This window comes from Hemicordylus capensis, chromosome 5 (assembly GCF_027244095.1).
Source record: "Hemicordylus capensis ecotype Gifberg chromosome 5, rHemCap1.1.pri, whole genome shotgun sequence".
Lineage (NCBI taxonomy): Eukaryota > Metazoa > Chordata > Lepidosauria > Squamata > Cordylidae > Hemicordylus > Hemicordylus capensis.
This window is the reverse complement of record NC_069661.1, coordinates 142939157-142958902: the sequence shown is the minus strand read 5'-3', so window position 1 is coordinate 142958902 and position 19746 is coordinate 142939157. Positions and strand designations below refer to the sequence as shown.

General features: G+C 43.9%; 1 protein-coding gene across 3 annotated transcripts in view; it reads left to right on the top strand.

Annotated features, from left to right (window-relative positions):
- The window catches only part of CAMK1D (calcium/calmodulin dependent protein kinase ID), a 322158-nt gene that overhangs the window by 228600 nt on the left and 73812 nt on the right, over nt 1-19746 (top strand). For all 3 annotated transcript variants that reach the window (XM_053253950.1, XM_053253951.1, XM_053253952.1), the window contains exon 4: nt 18014-18152. In XM_053253950.1, the coding sequence (XP_053109925.1) occupies nt 18014-18152 (139 nt within the window). The remainder of the gene's footprint in view (nt 1-18013; nt 18153-19746) is intronic.

The window sequence follows — 19746 nt, the reverse complement described above, 5'->3', positions numbered from 1 at the left end:
AAATCAGAGCAAGGACTAAGATTCTGTTGCTACTGGCTGTTTTTGTTTGAAAGAAAGGGTACTATCTATCTATGATAAATACTGCAATTGTTGGCACCTTTCCACTTAATTCATTTCTGGGTTGTATTGAAAACCAAAAAGTAAATTCCTCTGGTCTCCACAAGAGTCACTCACTCACATGGCCCACGCCTGCTTGCAGATCAGATTCCAATCCTCCTGTGCTGTGTTTGGGGACTCCAGAGTGCTGCTGCTGCTGATTGGGGCAGGATGGAAGGGGGTGCTGGCAGGGGCGTAGCTATAATTGAGTGAAAGGGTTCAAAGAACGCGGGGCCCCAGCTCCTGAGGGCCCTCCAGCTCCATCCCTCCCTATTTTCTGAATTATCTCCCTCATTCTGGGGGGGCCGCCAGAGAGAGGGATGAACATGGGCCCCCTCTCCCCTAGCTATGTCCCTGGGTGCTGGTGACAGCAACAAGGAAAGAGGTGTGTCCACTGGCCTGCCCTGGGTTGGGGGGTGGTAGGGCCTCACACCTCACTACTGCCAGCCTGCCTCGACAGCCTCGTCCTCGGTGCTGCGGTTGCCAAGGACACTGGAGGCTGAACCGGAAGCAGCAGCAAAGAGGAAGGGGTGGGAACAATGTGAGGCACGTGCAAGTGCACTTGGGTGAGCTGGCCAGTGTGCTGGAAGTGCTCATCTCCTTGGCCACAGTGCTCATCTCGCACGGTGCTCATCTCAAGTGTGGCAGGGAGGAGATCTGGTGTGCATGCTGCTAGGACTGCAGCTGGCTAGCCAGCATTTGGAGAGTCACACTCACAGTCCAGCCATGACAGGAGATTCCTCATGGCAGCAGTGTCCAGCAGGAGACAGGCAGAGGTGCTACAGCATTCCTCCCCCCACCCCACCCCCCGCGATACAGCAGGGGATCTTGGGGCATGGATGTTTGTCTCCAAGTCCATTAATAATTGTGCCCCTACATGTGGCTCATGCATGATATGCACGCAAAAACATAATCATGGTTTAATTGATATAGGGAAGCATTTGATATATAGAATTATACAGAAATATAATTTTAAAGAAAAATAGGATAATATTTTGGAATAGATAATTGTCAATAGATTTAAATGTGTCTCACTATAATTCTTGTAGGTTCTCATCTTGTAATTTGAGTATTATTCTGATGTTTTAATTTCTAATAACCTTATAATTTTAAAGATACATTTTAGTCTGTGATTATTTAGACAATCATGCTTAATAATAAATTAATACTTTCAGCCAACAATATATGTACAATGTATATAGAAACTGTATTTTAAAACAGATGAACATGAATAGGTTGCTCAGAGATTCAAATCACAGATGCATGTGTGCAGATAATCTCAGATAATCCATCTATCCATAATCAATCAACCCATGATCAAAATTTCTAAAAACATTTTCCTCCAAATTGGGAAGCACCTTCTTTTAAATTAAATGTTTAACTATTTAACTAGAGCTTGCTTGCTGATGACAGGGGAAACAAGGCTGCTTTTACCTAAAGATCTGAAATACCAACTAGGGGACATCGCAGCAGTGCACTAGCTCCTCCTAAGGGAAACTACAGAGCAGTACAAAAGGAATTCTTTAATAGAAGGCCTTAAAAGGCAGACTACAGAGTAAAAATCAGAGTATCATTTAATATGTCAGCAAAAACTCTAAGAAGTCACTTTCGAGTGATGATATAATAGTAGTAATAATAATAGTAGTTGGGGTAGCATCCTAGTTTGATAATTTCTATGTAGATGATTTTTTTCAAATTATTATTATTTTCTACATGAACCGCATGCAGCAATAACATCCTTAGTGGGACAGAACTGGTTTTTCTCCCCAGCATTCATTAGCTGGGTGTCAGGACTAGCTCCAGACGGTGGGATGAATAGAATGTAGTAGTTTGTGTGTGCGTTTAAAAGATAGTGGTGATATTCTTCTCTTTCTGGCTGCACATTGTTACAGTATAAGTGCTCTTTTCTTCTAGGTGCTTAGTGTCAGGCCTCATTACTTGGTAATAATTAAAAAGTTTAAGCTTCATTGTTCATGTAGGCATTTCTGTTTGGAAGGAAGCCAGCATTAGATTGTTAGAAAGTTAGGCAGCATCTTTTTCCCCCATATTCCTAAATATCAGAATGGCATATCTAGGAGCCCAGACAACCACCTGCTTGATATATCCACAAGCACTCATGCGTGCACATGTGTTTGTGTGTGAGTGATATGTTCAGGTCAGACAAATGGCAAATACCTGGAGCTGACAGAAAGGAATGAACTCAAGTAGTCTGGCTGCACAGAACTCCCTCAGTGACAGGTTGCACAGCCTGGAGGGTATGCAGCAAATCTGGAAAATATATAATACAGGTACAAGCAGCTTTATAGTTTTTTGTGTTAGCACTCTACTGTTAGCATTTTAGAATTCAGTTCTTTTTTCTTTCTTTTTATGATTATATGTTTTATGACGATTGAATGTACCACTATATTGTGTTTATTCTGGTCTAAGACTGTAATAAAGGCAACCTATGTAGTACAGGATTGGTTCTTTGAGATCACTTGATTTCCCCCAACCAGAAAGGCTTTGGGCTGTATCCAGGCTTAAAGTGTTTGTATTTCCCTCCCTTCATCAACAAGTCCTTATGACACAAGGACTAATGAATCCACTTGGAGTTCAGCCATGCCTGACAATGCATCTCTGTGTGTATATGCCATAAGTATTTTAAACTGCTTATCGTCTTGCATGGAATTGTTTCCATACTTTAATTAGGAGCTGACAACAAAATTGTAATATAATGCCACATACAGGCTCCAACTTCTCTTTTCATGCTATGAAACAATACTAAATTCCTCTGTAGTTATGCTTTGTACTGTTCAAGTTATTAGCAACTTCACAGTATAGGAACAGGAAGTTGGGAACCCAAGAGACAAATTTTAATTAGAAGGGAATCAAGCCACCAGATGGCTCCCTGGTGTTTTAAATCTCCTCCTGGGTGAAATTAATTGATTTCCCGTGAAAATATTTTGGAGCAAATTTTTTAACAGTGACAGGGATTAGAAGAAAACAAAACAAATAATTTTGCATGCTTTTAACTCTAACATGTAACACCCTGAAGTGCTGGTTTATTATTTTGTATTATTGCTAATGATGGGCCAGGTTGGGGATTAGTATCTCAAAACTGAACTCTTTCATCTAACACTGTGCCACAAGGATTATATAGAAATATCAACTGGTGGCCAGGACCTGGAGGCACAAAATGTGGGGCAGGGGGAGATGAAGGAATTGTAAATTTGGCAATAAACATTAATTGGGAATAAGGCAACATTTGATTTTTATGTTTTTCCTAATCCCTTGAGAGCAAACCAGAAAGGATTCTTCTTAACTGAGCTCTTAGACTGTTAATGCAATCAATGGAGAGATATTCATGTGCCATATGTTTTCCTTAGCCTTTTCAATTGTTGACTAAGCCTGTGCGTGTGCTGTAAAACTGGACTGATGACATTTTTAATGTTGGATAGGGAATAACAATGCTAAACAGAAACCAGACATCTGTGGTACAACAGCATTTAAAATCGATTAATTCTTGCTTTTGGAGTAATGAGGGTGACTAGGGACTTCGGTACTGAGAATCAAGGCAGCCACATAAATAACATTGCAAGACCAGCAGACTATTTCATCATAGTCAATAAATGTACATACATTTTCTGCAAGGCATTTCCTCAGGGATCACTTCAAGCACTTCATAAATCTTCGTTTCCTGCCCCCCCCACACACACACACACCCCAAGCCATTTCTCTTTCTGAATCAGTACAAATGGCACAAGCAAATTGCTCCCTTTGCCTCAGAAATGCACCTGGATCTCACCATAGACAGGCAGATAGACAACTTCTTTCTCACTGTGATCTAGAATATGTGTATCCCAGCACTTATCAGATTTATTTTAAAAACCTGTAATATGGATGCTTTGCAATATCAAACAAATATGTGAGACACTGACAGTGATCTTCACTGTTTAGGCAGTGGGGGCCTCCAGTGCAAACCCCCTTGATGTGCATCCATCCTCCTGCCACTGGCACATGCGCACCATGCACCTTTTGCCATGGGCCTATGGTTGGGCCACTGCCGCCCCCACCCCCACCCCAGTGGCATGCATCCCAGTGGCAAGGGAGGGAAGGCGCACACTGAAGGTGCTGGTCGAACACCTTCCTGTCCTTCCTGACTCCTGCTGCTGCTCAAAAGAAGATGTTGGGGAGGGGGCCCATGGAGGGGGAGAGGCAACTCAGGGTCTGCCACCAGGGTCTGCGTGAACCGCCGGCAGGCCACAGACTATGCAATGAAGATCACTGTACAAAAAGCTGAAGTTTGATATTGATGATCATCCAGAAGGTGGAGATTTTGGCATACTCTCAGGCATGCAGTTGTGCATTAGGTTGTATATTAAAATGATATAATAATAATTTAAAGAAAAACCAAAACAGCCACATGGAAGATCAATGTGTGATTTGCAGAGTCTATGGAATGTTGAGAGAAGCTGAGCCACAGAATGTTAAAGATTTCCTTTTTAAAAAGCAAAAACAAAATATTGGCCTGATTGAGCCCCTAAAAGCCTATCGCAGTGATCTTCACTATTTTTCAAGCGGGAGCCACTTTATTAAACAACCTTTAATGTTAGAGCTATTTTCCATCACTGACCTCTTTGCATGCTGCATTTTTCCTAGCACCTGGCTTGGGGGTGGGGGTGGAGATCTTTTTAAGAGAAATTGAGTCCTGTTGAGATCTAGTTCCATCTTAGAAGGTACACATGCAACACTGGGAATTGTAGTCCTTTTGAGCACTTTCCCCATAGAACTCTATTAATAAAGTTCTAGGAAGGACTACACTTCCCAGTGCTCTGTGTGTGCCTTCCAAGATGGCCCTGAGGCTAGAAAAATTTCAGTCTATATATTTAATTCTCTAAGGCATACCTGTGGCTAATCCCATGCGTGGCAGATCTCGCAAGAGTTCGCAAGCAGAAGCACCTGATTAGGCAGTGAGGATTCCATATGCGGATAGGGAGGAGGAGCCTGTGAGAGCAGAAGCACCATGGTGATTGAGCAGTGGGGATTCCATATGCAGATAAGGAGGAGGAGCCTGTGATGCTTAAGGTCAGTTGGAATGCAACTGTTACTGGTCGGAAGATGTTCTTGAATGTAGAGGAGAGGAATATATATATATATGGATAGCAGGCAGGGGTCTGCGAAGAGAGGTGTCGTGAGGGAGGAAAGAGCCCCTTCAGGAGAAGGATGCTGCCATTGTGTGAATTAGATGAGGAAACAAGATGAACAAGGTATGTTAACTCAGGGAGGGAGGGAGAGAGGAAGAGAGAAAATATGAAAGGAGGGGGAAAAAAGAGTGGGGAAGTGCGAGTGGAGTAGAGAGAAAGAGAGAAAAAGAAGGGAGGGGAAGAGAGACAGAAGGAAGGGCGAGGGACGATCCTGTCAGTAGCCTGAGGGGAATGAGCGGCCGTGGCGGCACCAGCAGCAAGGAAGGGTCCAGTCAACCACTGCTGCTGTTCGGGGCTACCAAGGCCATTGTCAGAGAGAGGCAGGCAGGCAAGGGACAGGCCCAGGCCTGTCAGTGGCCTGAGGGGAATGAGCAGCCATGGCGGTGGTGGCAGCGAGGAAGGGCCCGGTCAACCACTGCTGCTGCTGCTCCTGTGGGATCCCTCTGAACTCGCGAGTTCGAGCAGGAGCGGGGCTCAAATGGGGAGGTCTCTGGCGATAGGGGGCTTGGCTAATAGGCACCAGCAATGCTGTAGCTGCGACCAAGAGAGGTGAGGGGATAGAGTAAAGGGATGGAGGAGTGACCAAGAGGGGTGAGGGGGATGAATTAATGGGATGGAGGAGGAGGAGCAGGAGTGCAGCTCAGGTGAGGGTGGGGAGATCTCTGAGGTGAGGGGGCTGTGGCAGGGGATGAGGGGAGCAATCAAGTACTAGCGCGCAGATGCTCTGCACAGGTTACACTAGTTTCCTTTAAAGGAGCCCTATCAATGCTGGGCAATGTGTAGCACTGCACCAGGAGGGCTGTGTGGAATATTTGAATTCAGCACAAGCTTTATATAGGTGTAATAAACAATTAGTCAAGAAGCTGCTCTTAAGGTCAATGGGAGGCCCACTGGCTCCTGGACCTTGCAGTGAAGAAGGTTTGGCCTACACAACACCAGACATACAGATTAGTATGGGTGTGCACAGAACCAGCTGGTTTGGATCAGTTTGAGTCCAAACTGGACCCAAACCTGACTTTGTCAGTTCGGTCCAGCATCCCCTCGAACCCACCCCCTCCTGCCCAATTTGGTCCAGTTCGGGGGTGGGGGGCACATGAGCCTTTTTGGGGGGGGGATTTTGAATTTTTTTAAAAAATTAGCCCCTCTGTGGGGAGGTGTTCTCTGAAGCCGGGTGGGGGGGGGGACATCTGCAGGGGTTCCCCCTCCCCCTGCCGGTCTCCCATCCATCCAAAACCCACCCGTTCGGCCGTTCTTTGGCCCATTCAGGCCCTTCCCCCTGGCACCGTGGCCATTTTGGAGGCTGCCACACCTGCGCAATGGGCCTCTGCATGACCTGGGTCATGCCAGGCCATGCAGAGGCCAATTGTGCAGGCACGGTGGCCTCCAAAATGGCACTGTGCCAATGCAGGAAGGCCCGAACAGGCCAAAGAATGGTCAAACGGGTAGTTTTGGATGGGTGGGAGGATGGCATGGGGAGGGGAAACCTCTGTGGACCTCACCACCACCTCAGAGACGTGCCAGTACCAATAAAGTGCTCAGATGTCAGTGAGCCCCAATGCTTAGCCCTTTATTGCTATATAGATTTTGGGAGAATTTAAAAAATTGTGTCTTCCCCCCTGCTTTCCCCCCACTCCTGAAACCTCCCCCACTCACTGCCTGAATGGCTTCTGTTCTAGCCTTGATGGAGCCATGAAAAGGGTCACTCATGTTAGGAACTGGGGATACTCTGCATGTTTGATTGCAGGTCCCCACTTGTCTGTATCATATTTTTGAACTGCCAATAGCTTCTGGTAATCAGATGAAGTCCTTCCTGTGGTGAAGTCTGTTGATTTCTGCAGTTCTGAAGTCCTGGGGGTTTACAGAAACATAGTCTGAAGACAGAAAATTCCTATTCAAAGTGGAGGTGGGGGGAGGAAAAACAGATGGTAAGTGCAGACATATTCTAAATATGCTGAAAATTGCATGTAAACAAATACTCAGAATATTTCGTGTGTAAACAAATGCTCAGAATGACATGAAATGGGCCATTCTGAGTGTTTTTAGCTCAAATAACATACTTTAAATAGAGGGCATATTTCTAACTCGAAGCAGATCCCCCGTTTTGATTGAAATGTTTTGATGTTTCGAGCACCATTTTGGAGGTCCATTTTTCCTTTGCTGATTGGTTTTCCGGCACTAGCCAGATTGGTTTTCCGGCACTAGCTTCCGATTGGCTTGCAAACTCCTTGGTTCTTGGTTGGCTTGTTATACAAATCAAGGGTTGTCATGGGAAATTGTGTCCCATTGACTGAGGAGGGAACACAAAAGGAGAGAATTTCAAAATGTATTCAAAGGGACTGGGAGGCAGACAGAGCCCCTCTTGAAGAGGATACATAAGAGAGGAGGAAAGAATCAAGTAAGGTATGATTTTGTGTTTTCTCATCACCAAGTATAATATGATGTGCTATTGCTACTCTAACTATCTGGTTTTCCTGGATCTCAGATTGACAAAGGAAGAACTTGTGTGCCCTGCCTTGAACCTTCCTTGAGTTGTGATTTGGTTTGTTTGTGGCGAGAAATGGACAGTGGCAGCTGTGTGGGTGTAATATTTCTTGCTGATTGCTGTGATGAGCTCCATGTCTGGCCATGAGACTAACCTGTGAATCTGCTCTGCAATCTGCATTGCAAGGTGTACTCAGTCAAAATTTGGCTAAAGTTGCTCTAGTTGAGCTTATGGCTATGCTTGCTGCTAAGTAAGGGTGCTGCTGTGGCAGCTGTTGCAATGCTAGGTAGTAACTTAAGGAGTCATAATTGTATGTGAGAGAGCAACTTCTTCCAGTGATGTTATTGCAGGGTAGGCACTGTGGCTGGCAGTAGATTCTGGGTCACTGATTCTTTTTTTTAGAAATGTGTGTTCTGTGTTGGGAGGGACAGATTCCCCTTTACTGTGTGCTTTTGCAGTGTTTTTCAAGGCAGCATTGTAAAATTCTGTGAGTACTGCTTGTTCTAGCCATAGGGAACAATGGGGAAACTTGAAACACCCAGTTATTCCCAATGTTTAACCTTTCCCCCACAGGGTGCTATGTGGGTTTGGGGGAAAGGTTAAAAATTTGTTTAAAATTGCCCACTTGCCTATTTCTTTTCTGTATTTGGTAGTAGGTAACATCTATCTATCAATCATATTTTTATACCTCCTGATATGCATATCTCTAGGCAGTGTACAAAATTTAAAATATTTAGAAGTCACAAATTAAAATACATGGCAATAAAACAATATAATAAAATTATTAAAACCAGTTAAAACATAAAACATTATGCCTTACCACACAACCACCTTTGGTGTCTCTAGGAGCTACCCATGGGGAAAAATGGGGTGTTTCAAGTTCCCCATTATTCCCTGTGGCCAAAACACTCAAAATGTTTTGAGTTTTCGTCGAAACACCCGGCATGGCCTTTCTTCAAACAAATAAACCTTACATTTATTTTTGCTCAATAGTAGGAATAGTCATTAATTTCCCCAGCTTTTCTTACAAAGGCATGCATTTGCTTTGAGTGATTTTGAAAGCCTCTTAAGAATCCATGCTGGCTTGGTGCCTGATGGTCTTAGTTTTTCCTGGGGACTCTTCTTGCCTAGCCCAGGGGCCTACGTTTACTTTATTATTAAAGTAAGTGTAATAAATAATGTAAACAACTTTATTATTGTTGCTCCTGGACTGCAGTCTCTTCTCACATATTGGAGAGACAGTTTAAATGCCAATCCGCTTTGAAACGTGAGGCAATAGAGGTTTTTGCATTGACAGATTATAGAAACAGCTTTTCAAGTTTCTTCCTTCCTTTCCCTTTTTACTTGGAGGAAGTATGTACTGGCTAACTTCCCATTACATTACCATTAAAAAGATGACTGTCTAAAAATATTTTCGGGACATGAACAGATTGTGCCAAATTGCCATATCAACAGGGAGGAAATATTTATTTTTTGAATAGTATTTATTCCCCTTTCCAATATATTTCAAAGGCAGATTTGCTTTTAAAACAAGCACAAATATGTGTATTCTAAAAGTGGATTCTGTAAAAAGTACAGGCAGATCCAAAAGTAGTCATCATTACATCGAAGAAAGAGCAGGCAGCTGGCCTTAAGCCTCAAGCCTCTTCTAGGTGCAGACTACTAACTGTTGCTGCTGAACAACTTCTGTTCCTTTGAGATGATGTTTATTATTATTTAGTCATATAGTACCATTACTGCACATGGCATGTTACAGACTATCAGCGCTGGGATGCATGCAGCCAAGATTGGGGTAGGGATGTGCACAGAACCAGCTCCGTGCACTTCTGGGAGGGCAGGGGGTTTTTCTTTAAGGGGCAGCAGAGGCACCTGCCAGCCCCCACTCAACCACTTTCCCCCCCCACCAGCACTCTCGCAAAAAGTGGGTGCGTAGGACTGCAGTGTGCCTCTCTGCAGCCCCAGTCAGCGCCGGCACAGAAATGGCGTTGGCCATCTCTTCCTTGAGGGGGCTATTATTAGATGATTCGAACTGATTGGATCCCTCAGAATTAGCTAATTACAGATCCTTTTCCAGTCTTCCATGGTTGGGCAAGGAGATTGAGCGGGTGCTGGTCTCTCAGCTCCAAACAGTTTTGGATGATACAGATTTATCTAGACCCATTTCACACTGGCTTTCTAGTGGGCTATGGGGTTGAGACTGCCTTGGTCGGCCTGATGGATGATCTCCAATTGGCTATTGACAGACAGGTTATGACTCTGCTAATCCTTCTGGATCTCTCAGCGGATTTTGATACCATCAAGTCTGGTATCCTTTTGGGTCACCTGAGGGGGATGGGATTGGGTGGCACTGTTTTGCAATGATTCTGCTCCTATCTTACTGGTAGATTCCAGATGGTGTCACTTGGAGACTGCCGCTCTGAAAAGCAAGACTTAAAGTATGGAGTTCCACAAGGCTCCGTATGGTCTCCAGTGCTCTTTAATGCCTACGTAAAACCACTGGGAGAGATCACAAGGAGGTTTTGTGCAAGGTGTTTTCAATATGCTGATGACACCCAGATGTATTCATCCATATGGACCTCATCAAGAAATGGCATGACTTCCCTAAATGCCTGCCTGGAGGAAGTAATTGGCTGGATTGTAATTGGCTGGATTGTAACTGGCGGAGAGGAGAGCTGGTCTTGTGGTAGTAAGCATGACTTGTCCCCATAGCTAAGCAGGGTCTGCCCTGGTTGCATATGAATGGGAGACTTGATGTGTGAGCACTGTAAGAGATTCCCCTCAGGGGATGAAGCCGCTCTGGGAAGAGCAGAAGGTTTCAAGTTCCCTCCCTGGCTTCTCCAAGATAGGGCTGAGAGAGATTCCTGCCTGCAACCTTGGAGAAGCTGCTGCCAGTCTGTGAAGACAATACTGAGCTAGATAGACCAATGGTCTGACTCAGTATATGGCAGTTTCCTATGTTTCCTATGGATTTATTTATTTATTTATTTATTTATTTTTACATTTATATCCCACTCTTCCTCCAAGGAGCCCAGAGCGGTGTACTACATACTTGAGTTTCTCCTCACAACAACCCTGTGAAGCAGGTTAGGCTGAGAGAGAAGTGACTGGCCCAGAGTCACCCAGCTAGTTTCATGGCTGAATGGGGATTTGAACTCGGGTCTCCCCGGTCCTAGTCCAGCACTCTAACCACTACACCACGATAGCAAACCTAAATTGAATCCAAATAAGATGGAGGTACTGACGGGGGGGGCGGGGTATCAAGAGCTGAGAGATGGTTTAGATATGCCTGTTCTGGATAGGGTTGCATTTCCCCTGAAAGATGAGGTATGTAGCTTGGGTGTGCTCCTGGATGCAAAACTTTATCTGGTTTCTCAGGTTGAGGCAGTGGCCAGGAGTGCTTTTTATCAGCCCATTTCTGGGGTAAATGACCTTAAAACAGTGGTGCATATGCTGGTAACCTCCATGCTTGAGTACTGTACGCTATGTGGGGCTGCCTTTGTATGTGGTCTGGAAACTACAATTGGTACAGAATGCAACAGCCAGACTGGTCTCTGCGACAACCTGAAGGGACCATATAACACTGATTTCAAAAGAACTGCACTGGCTGCCAATATGTTTCCAAGCAAAATACAAAGTACTGGTTATTACCTATAAAGTCCTCAACTGCTTGTCACCTGCCACCTATTAAGATCATCAGGGGATATCGGGTTATGGTTGCCACCAGCTCATTTGGTGATAACTCAGGAGCGAGCCTTCTCTGTGGCTGCCCTGAGGTTTTGGAATATGCTTCCTGTCAAAATAAGAGCATCTTCATCTCTGATTACAGTTGAAAAGATCCTCACCTATTTTCTCAGGCTTTTAAATGAAATTAATTTTAAACTGTTTAATTGTTTTTATCCCTGGAAATTGTTTTAACTTTGTATTATGTGAAATTGTTCTAATTGTTTTTACTCTGTTTTATGTTTGTTGTCATAGTTCCTTCTAGAGCCAGAGCGGGAGGGAGTTCACTGGGGCAAATACTTGACTGTAAGGGATTCTCAGTAGGCTGCCACCATCCACTTTATTTTGATGTGGGGAAAACCAAAACTCCATATGAGATTTCTGGGGTGGGGGTTTAAATTGGCAAAACGCTCCTAGAATGGTTGAGCAGTCCTAGGCCTCCAAAGCATGTGACTAAGGCACACCCCAAATGAAGAGTAGCACTCTTCACCAACAAGGGCTTATTATTCAATTAAAAGAAAAACAAGAGTATTCAATAAGAACAATTGTCTCTTAATAAAGCAGATTGTAAGAGAGAGAAGTTCTCATTAACCAGGCAACTCAGATTCAAGCAATAAAATAAGGAAAATAACTTCCCTCACGCATCTAACTGAACTGGTACCTATCTTATTACTCACAGGCAGGGATGTTCCTGAACAGACAGACAGAACAAAGCTTTCTCTTCTTCTGTTGGTGGCTGTGAGTGTAGTTCCTACCCAGTCCTCTGGATTCTGTTTTGATTTCCCTGGGCTTTTCCCTTTATTAGGAAAGGCCCACCTTCACAGCAGTTGCTCTAAGTGAGGCTTAGTCCTCCCTCAAATCCTTCCCATCATTATAGCTGTGCTTTAAATTGTGTACACTGCATAGAGATGCACCTATCAGGCAGTATAAAACTATGATAGATAGATAGAGTGCAAAAAAGAATGTTCAAAATGATCAGGGGGTTGGAGCAACTATGAGGAAAGACAACAATGTTTGGGACATGTTAGAAAAAAGGCAGGTAAGGGGAGACATGATAGAGGTATATAAAATTATGTGTAGTGTGGCTCAAGTAAGAGATGGAATATTGTTAATAGTGGAGGGAAACGCTAGTTTAAAAAAACAAAAAACCTGTGACCAAGTATCCCCCAAGAACTCTGAATCTCAAGTGTGGTTACTTTGGATATTCCAGTAATGGAGAAGAGTGCAAACCTGTCAGGTAACAACAGACACTGAGCAGAAATAGGTATGTCTCTCTACTGACACTATTCTAAGTGTGGAGTGTGTCTTACATCATTAGCATAGAACAGCAGAAGACCAGAAAAGGTTATACATAGAAACTATGACAGGGCTTTCTAAATTTAGTCAAAAGTGTATTTTTTACTAAGATTATTCTTGTGTGTTTCTTTTGTGGACTGAGAATATGTTCATGAAGCAAGTACCAATGAAGGTTTTCATTAAAGGTAGATGAACCAAGCTGTATTTCCTCACTCATTTTGGATATCAGATGGGATGCAGCAAGTGAGGCACAGGATATTGGATGAATTCTTTCAGGTCCATCATCCCCCAACAGGTGCTATGGTCCATGCCTCAGAGAATGAAGCTGTGACCCACACACTACACTGTGGAGCATCTTGAAAACACCAAAGAAAATGGCATGAGACTCTGAGTATCAGCACATTCAGTGCCCAAAGATAACCAGCCTTTGTGCACGTACCTTTCTTTTAAGCAAAAAATGTTTAGCTACAAACACTAAATACACATAAATTAAAAACCCAATAAAATCATAGTTAAATATATAAGCTGTACTTCAAATGTTTGTAAAATTGTTTAAATAAAAATGTTTTCACCTACTTCCAGAGGCTTAATGTGTTGGAACTGGTGTTTCTTTGGGGAGATTTCCACAAAATGGGCTTCTGCTGAAAAGGCCCTGATCCATGGCCTTGCAAATGGTATTTGCTATGGGCTAAGAATCTGAAGCAGTCTCCCTTTAAGACTGAAGAGAGCGGGCGTGTTAGAGAGGAGCATTTTCTGAGATGCCGTGGAACTGGAGCCTAACCATGAGAGAGGCATCTGCAAGGAGCTAGTCCTCCAGGATCTTCTGGGTCTGGTCAGACGTCAGATATAATCACAGTGGTCCTGCTCCAGCTGAACATAGGAAGGCACCCAACTCAGGATCAGCAAGTGCTGAAACCTCCCCCCTACACACACACAATAAATAGGCTAACCTGAAGTTAGAGTCATCAGAAAAACTGCTGCAAGTGCCTTTTAAAGAACAATTCACTATGGCTGACATGAGAAAAATGACTGCAAATAGTCCCATGGAACTGACAAGTTAGGCCTTGTCTAACTTGTCCTTTTAATTTCAATGGGACTATTTTGAATAATTTACTTAATGTCAGCCAGCCAGCATAGTGTAGTGGTTAGAGTGCTGGACTAGGACCAGGGAGACCTGGGTTCAAATCCCCATTCAGCCATGATACTTGCTGGGTGACTCTGGGCCAGTCACTTCTCTCTCAGCCTAACCTACTTCACAGGGGTGTTGTGAGGAGAAACTTAAGAATGTAGTACACTGCTCTGGGCTTCTTGGAGGAAGAGTGGGATATAAAATGTATTAAAAAAACAAAAAAACAAAAATCATTAATAGGCTCATGTGTAGCCCTAGTTACACATATAGTAATCAACAACATTCACCTGTTCCAAAATGCAGTGCTTTTATTTGTGGTATCGGTTCAGAAGTACTAGCTGTGCAAATGCTACTCTGGGCAACACTGTAGTGCGAGAATAGCTGCAAGTTACCTACAGCTGACCCTGTCCTCCTTTATCTCACAAAGAGAACTGCTAAGAAATGACAGAGAAAGAAGAATTCCTACTGCTCCAGATCTGAGCTGTTCAGATGTTTATATGACCGCATATGTCCTTTCAGATTAAATTACAACAGCAAGACAGACCAGTCTACAGCGCAATACATAGATCACTACAATAATGAGAAATGCATCCTTCTCCCTGTATCTGACCAGGAAACCACATTTCCTGGCTTCAGTGAACTGAAGAGCACTGAAGTCCATTTTCTTCACTTTGCACTCCCTGTTTCTGTTCATAACACAACAGAGTGAAGCATTCTGCCAAATGGAGTAGGGTGTAAATAAAACCAGTTTGTTTGGTTCGATCCCAAACTGGACTCAAACCAAACCAGGGATGTTTGATTGTGTGATCCCAAACGAGGGGCCCAGCTCAGCTTGAATTTGAGCCGGTTCTAGAGGTTTTTGGGGTTTTTTTCCGTTAACTCACTGCCGGGTTTGGTAGAGGCCTCGGGGGGGGGGGTGCTGCTGCAGCTGTGGGCGGTGGGGTCTCTGCTGGTTCCCCCTCCCCCTGCCAGTCTCCCCCCCCCCCCCGCCGGACTCCAAAGGGCTGTTTCGGGCCATTTAGGCCCTTTCTGAGGTAGTGGCGGCCATCCTGGAGGCCACCACATATGTGCCCTGGTCATTTGCACCCTGGCCATCTGCAGTGAGTTTCAACAAATGTATTGCATCCCACAATCAGCAACCCCAAACCCACTCAACATATCCCAGCATAACGGCAAATAGCATAGTTCTTACCTACATTCTGTTATAGACTTCTGATAACAATATACATCTCTCAAGGTTTCATTAGCCATAAGAAGTAATAATTGCCTTGTTGGGTCAGATTGAGGGTCCATCTATTCTGGCATTCTGTTTGCAGCAATAGCCAGCTTCATGCCTTGAGAAAGCTCACAAACAAAGCATTAAGAATCACAGAATTATTTTACAGTGCAGATCTTTTATATCCACCCCAGAAATAACAGCGCAATTAACAAAATAGACAATTAACAAAATTCAAAGTACTGGTTTTGGGAGCCTTGGACACCCTTAAAGGTGTGTTTTAAAAATTATATGAGCTGATTATAAACCACACATTTAACCCTCTACCTGTCCTCAAAGTATCTTGGGGAAATGACTTCCAACAGGAAATCAAAGACCAGGAATGGTTGACCGTTTGGAAATGCAAGCCAGTTACTTCCTCCTCAGCCCATATTAAGGAGAACTTTCTCAGAGTTTTTCATCGATGGTAACTGACCCAAGTAAAATTAGCACACATTCATAAAGACTGTTCCCTGCTTTGCTGGAGTGGTTGTGGGATGAAGGGGGCCTATTTTCATCTTTGGTGGACCTGCCCCAGGGCCTCACACTTTTGGTTAGAGGTATTCATGGAGATGAGCAAGATTACAAATTAGAAAATAGGATTATGCCCTCGGCTGGCATTAGTAAACATATTTCCTGGGGTCAATAAAGATGTCATTAAAAAAAATTAGTAGTGTTTATGGTAACTGCTTCCAGGTTAGCTATAGCCAAGCACAGAAACATCTATGGCATATCACAATCTCAGAAAAGTTGACCCATATTATTCAGTCCTATGCAAACCAGACTGTAAATAACTCTTTTTAAGTAATATGGTCAGATTGTATTCTTTATACCAATTGGAAGAATTATGGTTGTCTTCTTCCCGCAGATAATATTAGAATGTGGATGGATTGATGAATCGGGGTTTGTCGTATGATGTTCTGTTGTTTGTGTTCGGATTAATTTTGTTCTACACTTCCCAGAATCTGCTAATATATTATGGTATATTGCCTCTGAACATGGAGGCTCCATTTTGCTATCATGATTCATAGCCATTGATATATCTGACCTCCATGAAGTTGTTTAATCCTTTTTTTAAAGCCATCTAAACTACCGATCATCACCATTTCTTATAATTATTTTCTTCAATCAATGTGGTACTCCCTGGAGCTTCTATTTGTTGCAATAATAATGAAACGGGAGTATGTATATAACAAATATTTATATACAACTTTTCAACAGAAGTTCCCTCAGCGTTTTACATAGAGATAAATAAATTTGTTAAAGTCTCCCTGTCCCCAAATGGCTCACATTCTAAAAAAGAAACATAAGAAACAAAAGATAGACACCAGAAACAGCCACTGGAGGAGTGCTTGCTGGGGATGGATAGGGCCAGTTGCTCTCCTCCTGCCAAATAAAGAAAATCACCACTTTTAAAAGGTGCCTCTTTGCACAACTAGCAGCGGAGTCGTTAAATGCAAGTTTTGGCATAAATGATAAATGAGTTTCATGCTACATTTGACCAGCAATATATGTAATGCACAGTTTGCAATTAGTCAGGTGCAGTGAACATTGAATTGCTCTGAATCTGATCATGATTTCTGAGATCACCTGGCAATACCCATCTAAGAATATTGCTTGGAACTTTTCCAGATGGTGACTTTACCATGACTTTACTTTGGGAGGGTTGGTGTGCATTCACATATTGGCCAGATCTACCCTGAAGTCTGTGTAATATTTCAGAGATCACTTCACACGCGATTTGGGGTTTTTCCCCTCCGTATTGGAACCTAGCCCAATTTATGTCCAGGGTAAAAATACCCCTCTTCTTGCATCAGAGTATCCATTATGCCCCAAACCCCCTGGCCCCACCTCCCGCTTCTGACGTCAGATGCAGGGGGCCAGCTAGCCATGCCCCCAAATCTGATGTCAGACATGGGGGCATGGTCTCCCTCCCAAACGGGGCCCCATGGCCCCATTTGGAAGGGAGATCGGCCTGTACTGCATTGGGCAGAGCGGGCTGTAGCAACTCTCCCTGCCTGTAAAGGAAGGGAGAGCCATTTCAGCTGTGCTGCCAATGCAACACAGGCTGATCTCCCTCTCAAATGGAGCCATGCAACCCCATTTGGAAGGAGATCAGCCCTGCTACATTAGCAGTGAGGCCAGGAGCAGCTCTCCCTGCCTTTAAAGGCAGGGGGTGTTGCTCCAGCCCACACTGCCAAGGCAGCGTGGGCCGATTTCTGCACAGCCCTATTTGAGAGCGAAATAACGCCTCACGCAACTGACGTCAGATGCCAGAACTGAGCTATCGCCAAGTGGGTGACTTGGTAAAGGGAGGAGGAGCACGCTTTAGCTATGGGCTGCACTGGTGGGGGAGTGGTGGCATGAGCAGTGCACTTGGTGGGAAAGCAGGGCCCTTTTGCTACATCTTTCACCACCACCACCCACCACCCATTCAGTGCTGAACCAGTCTACCCGAACCAGGCTTGGTTCAGTTCAGTTGGGGACTGAACCACCCCCAGTTCAGTCCGTGATCAAACCTCTGAACCTGCCCAGTTCCAGGCAAACCAGTTTGGCACCGAACTGTTCTTGCACATGCCTACAATACAATGGGAAGAACAACTTTGATTTGACAGAAAATTCTAGTCCTTATTTTTTATTTGTGATTGAATTTGCACGTATGACATTTTAAAGGACAGAATATTCTTTTCTTTCTTTCAAAAATGTATATCTCACCTTTCCATTAAAAAAAATGCACAGGGCAGTTCAACCTTTTTTCTTTGGCTTTTCTGCATTATTTATCTAATTGGTCGTGTCCTATGGAATTGTTAATGATGTATGTTAAAATGGCCATATCATGTGGTGTTTTTCAGAGTGTCAGGAGGTGAGTTATTTGACCGCATTGTAGAGAAAGGATTCTACACCGAGAAAGACGCCAGCACTCTGATACGGCAGGTCTTGGACGCTGTGTACTATCTCCACAGAATGGGCATTGTTCACAGAGATCTGAAGGTAATGTTCCTTATTTACTAATATGACAGGTGTGTTATATCATCAAAGGCAATTATTAGCACAATAGCATATAATACCCTATACTTTCTGGATATTCTTGTATCAAGATTTTCTGCGTCTTTGAGAACAGAACTAAATATTATGAAAGATTTAGGGCTGCTGCTGAAAATGACATGTCTTGTTCCCCCTGTCCTCACATAATGTGTAATGACATTCACTATATGATGGGATGTCATCACACAATCACACAGTGTCTACTCCCACTCACTCTGGTCCATATCATTGAATGACAGGGAAACTCATGGTGTGATTGTTTTGGGGGCGAGAGACAACTGTTATTGGCAGCAGCCCTCTGTCATGCCCTCTAATATTGAACTTGGGTGGTTGAGTGCCTATCAGACGAAGTGAAACAAGGCCATGACAAAATAAAGTAGTGGTTGGTACATCCTCAGGGGATTTGCTAGGTATGCCAAAGAAGGAATGCTGATCTGAGGATGGATGTTCAATTTATTCTGGATGGGGTAGCACTCCCTGTGAAGGGTCAGATACGTAGGCTGGTGCTTCTGGACCCAGCCTTGCTCCTGAAAAGTCAGATTGTGTCTATTACTATGAGTTCCTTTGCACAACTTAGGCTGCTATGCCAGTTACAGCCCATTCTGTTGAAAGCAGATCTGACCACTGTTACACATGCATTGGTCACATTTCAGATAAGATTACTACAGTGTGCTCTACACAGGGCTTCCCTTGAAGCGTATTTGGAAGCTACTGCTTGTATAGAATGCTGCTGCTAGGCTGCTTCAAGAGCTTAGTTGTGGTACTCCAATTCTATTTAGCTTGTAATGGATCAGTGGGCTGATGTGGACTTTAAAGTTCTCAACAGCTTCAATCCTAGGGACCTGTCAGGTTCAGCCTAGGCTGGGGCTCCATATACTGCTGCCTTCTGTGACAAGTCACTATACTGCAGCCGTCCTAGAGTCTGGCCCCATCCAGTGAGACCAGTCATTAATCCCTTCCAAAACAGGAAGAGTGTAAGAATTTCGTTCCTTATAACCAGCCTTGCCTCAGATTTAAGGTCTCCAAATGTGTTTGTGCTTGCTTGCGCGCACACACAAACCTCTGGCATGTCTCTGACCTTTGGCTACTGTTTGTTCTGACTGACTGCCCAGCTTTACCTTTGGTTTTCTACCATGCTTTCCCAGTCCTGGCCTATCAGTCCTGCATTTTCCAGGCTAGCTCATGGCGCAGCTGCTACAGGACCTGACGACTTCATATGAATTTGCCCACTGCAAAAGTAAACTGTGGAGGCCTTCATTTGGGTTCCATCACCAGCAAGAGATGGGGTGGTCTCTCTAGCAGCACCCAGGACATGGAACTCTGTCACCTGAAAGGTCTTCTTGGCTCCATCAATCGCTGTCTTTAGGAGAATTGTAAAAACTACCCTTTCCCACCAGGCTTGGTGTGAGATTTTGATGCTCTACAGCATGTTATCTCTGTGATGAATTTGCTATCTGTCTGTCTTGTGCTTTTTATAATTTTTAAATGTGATCATTACTTTTTGTTGTGATTTATTATGTTTGTACATTAGAAAGTTAAA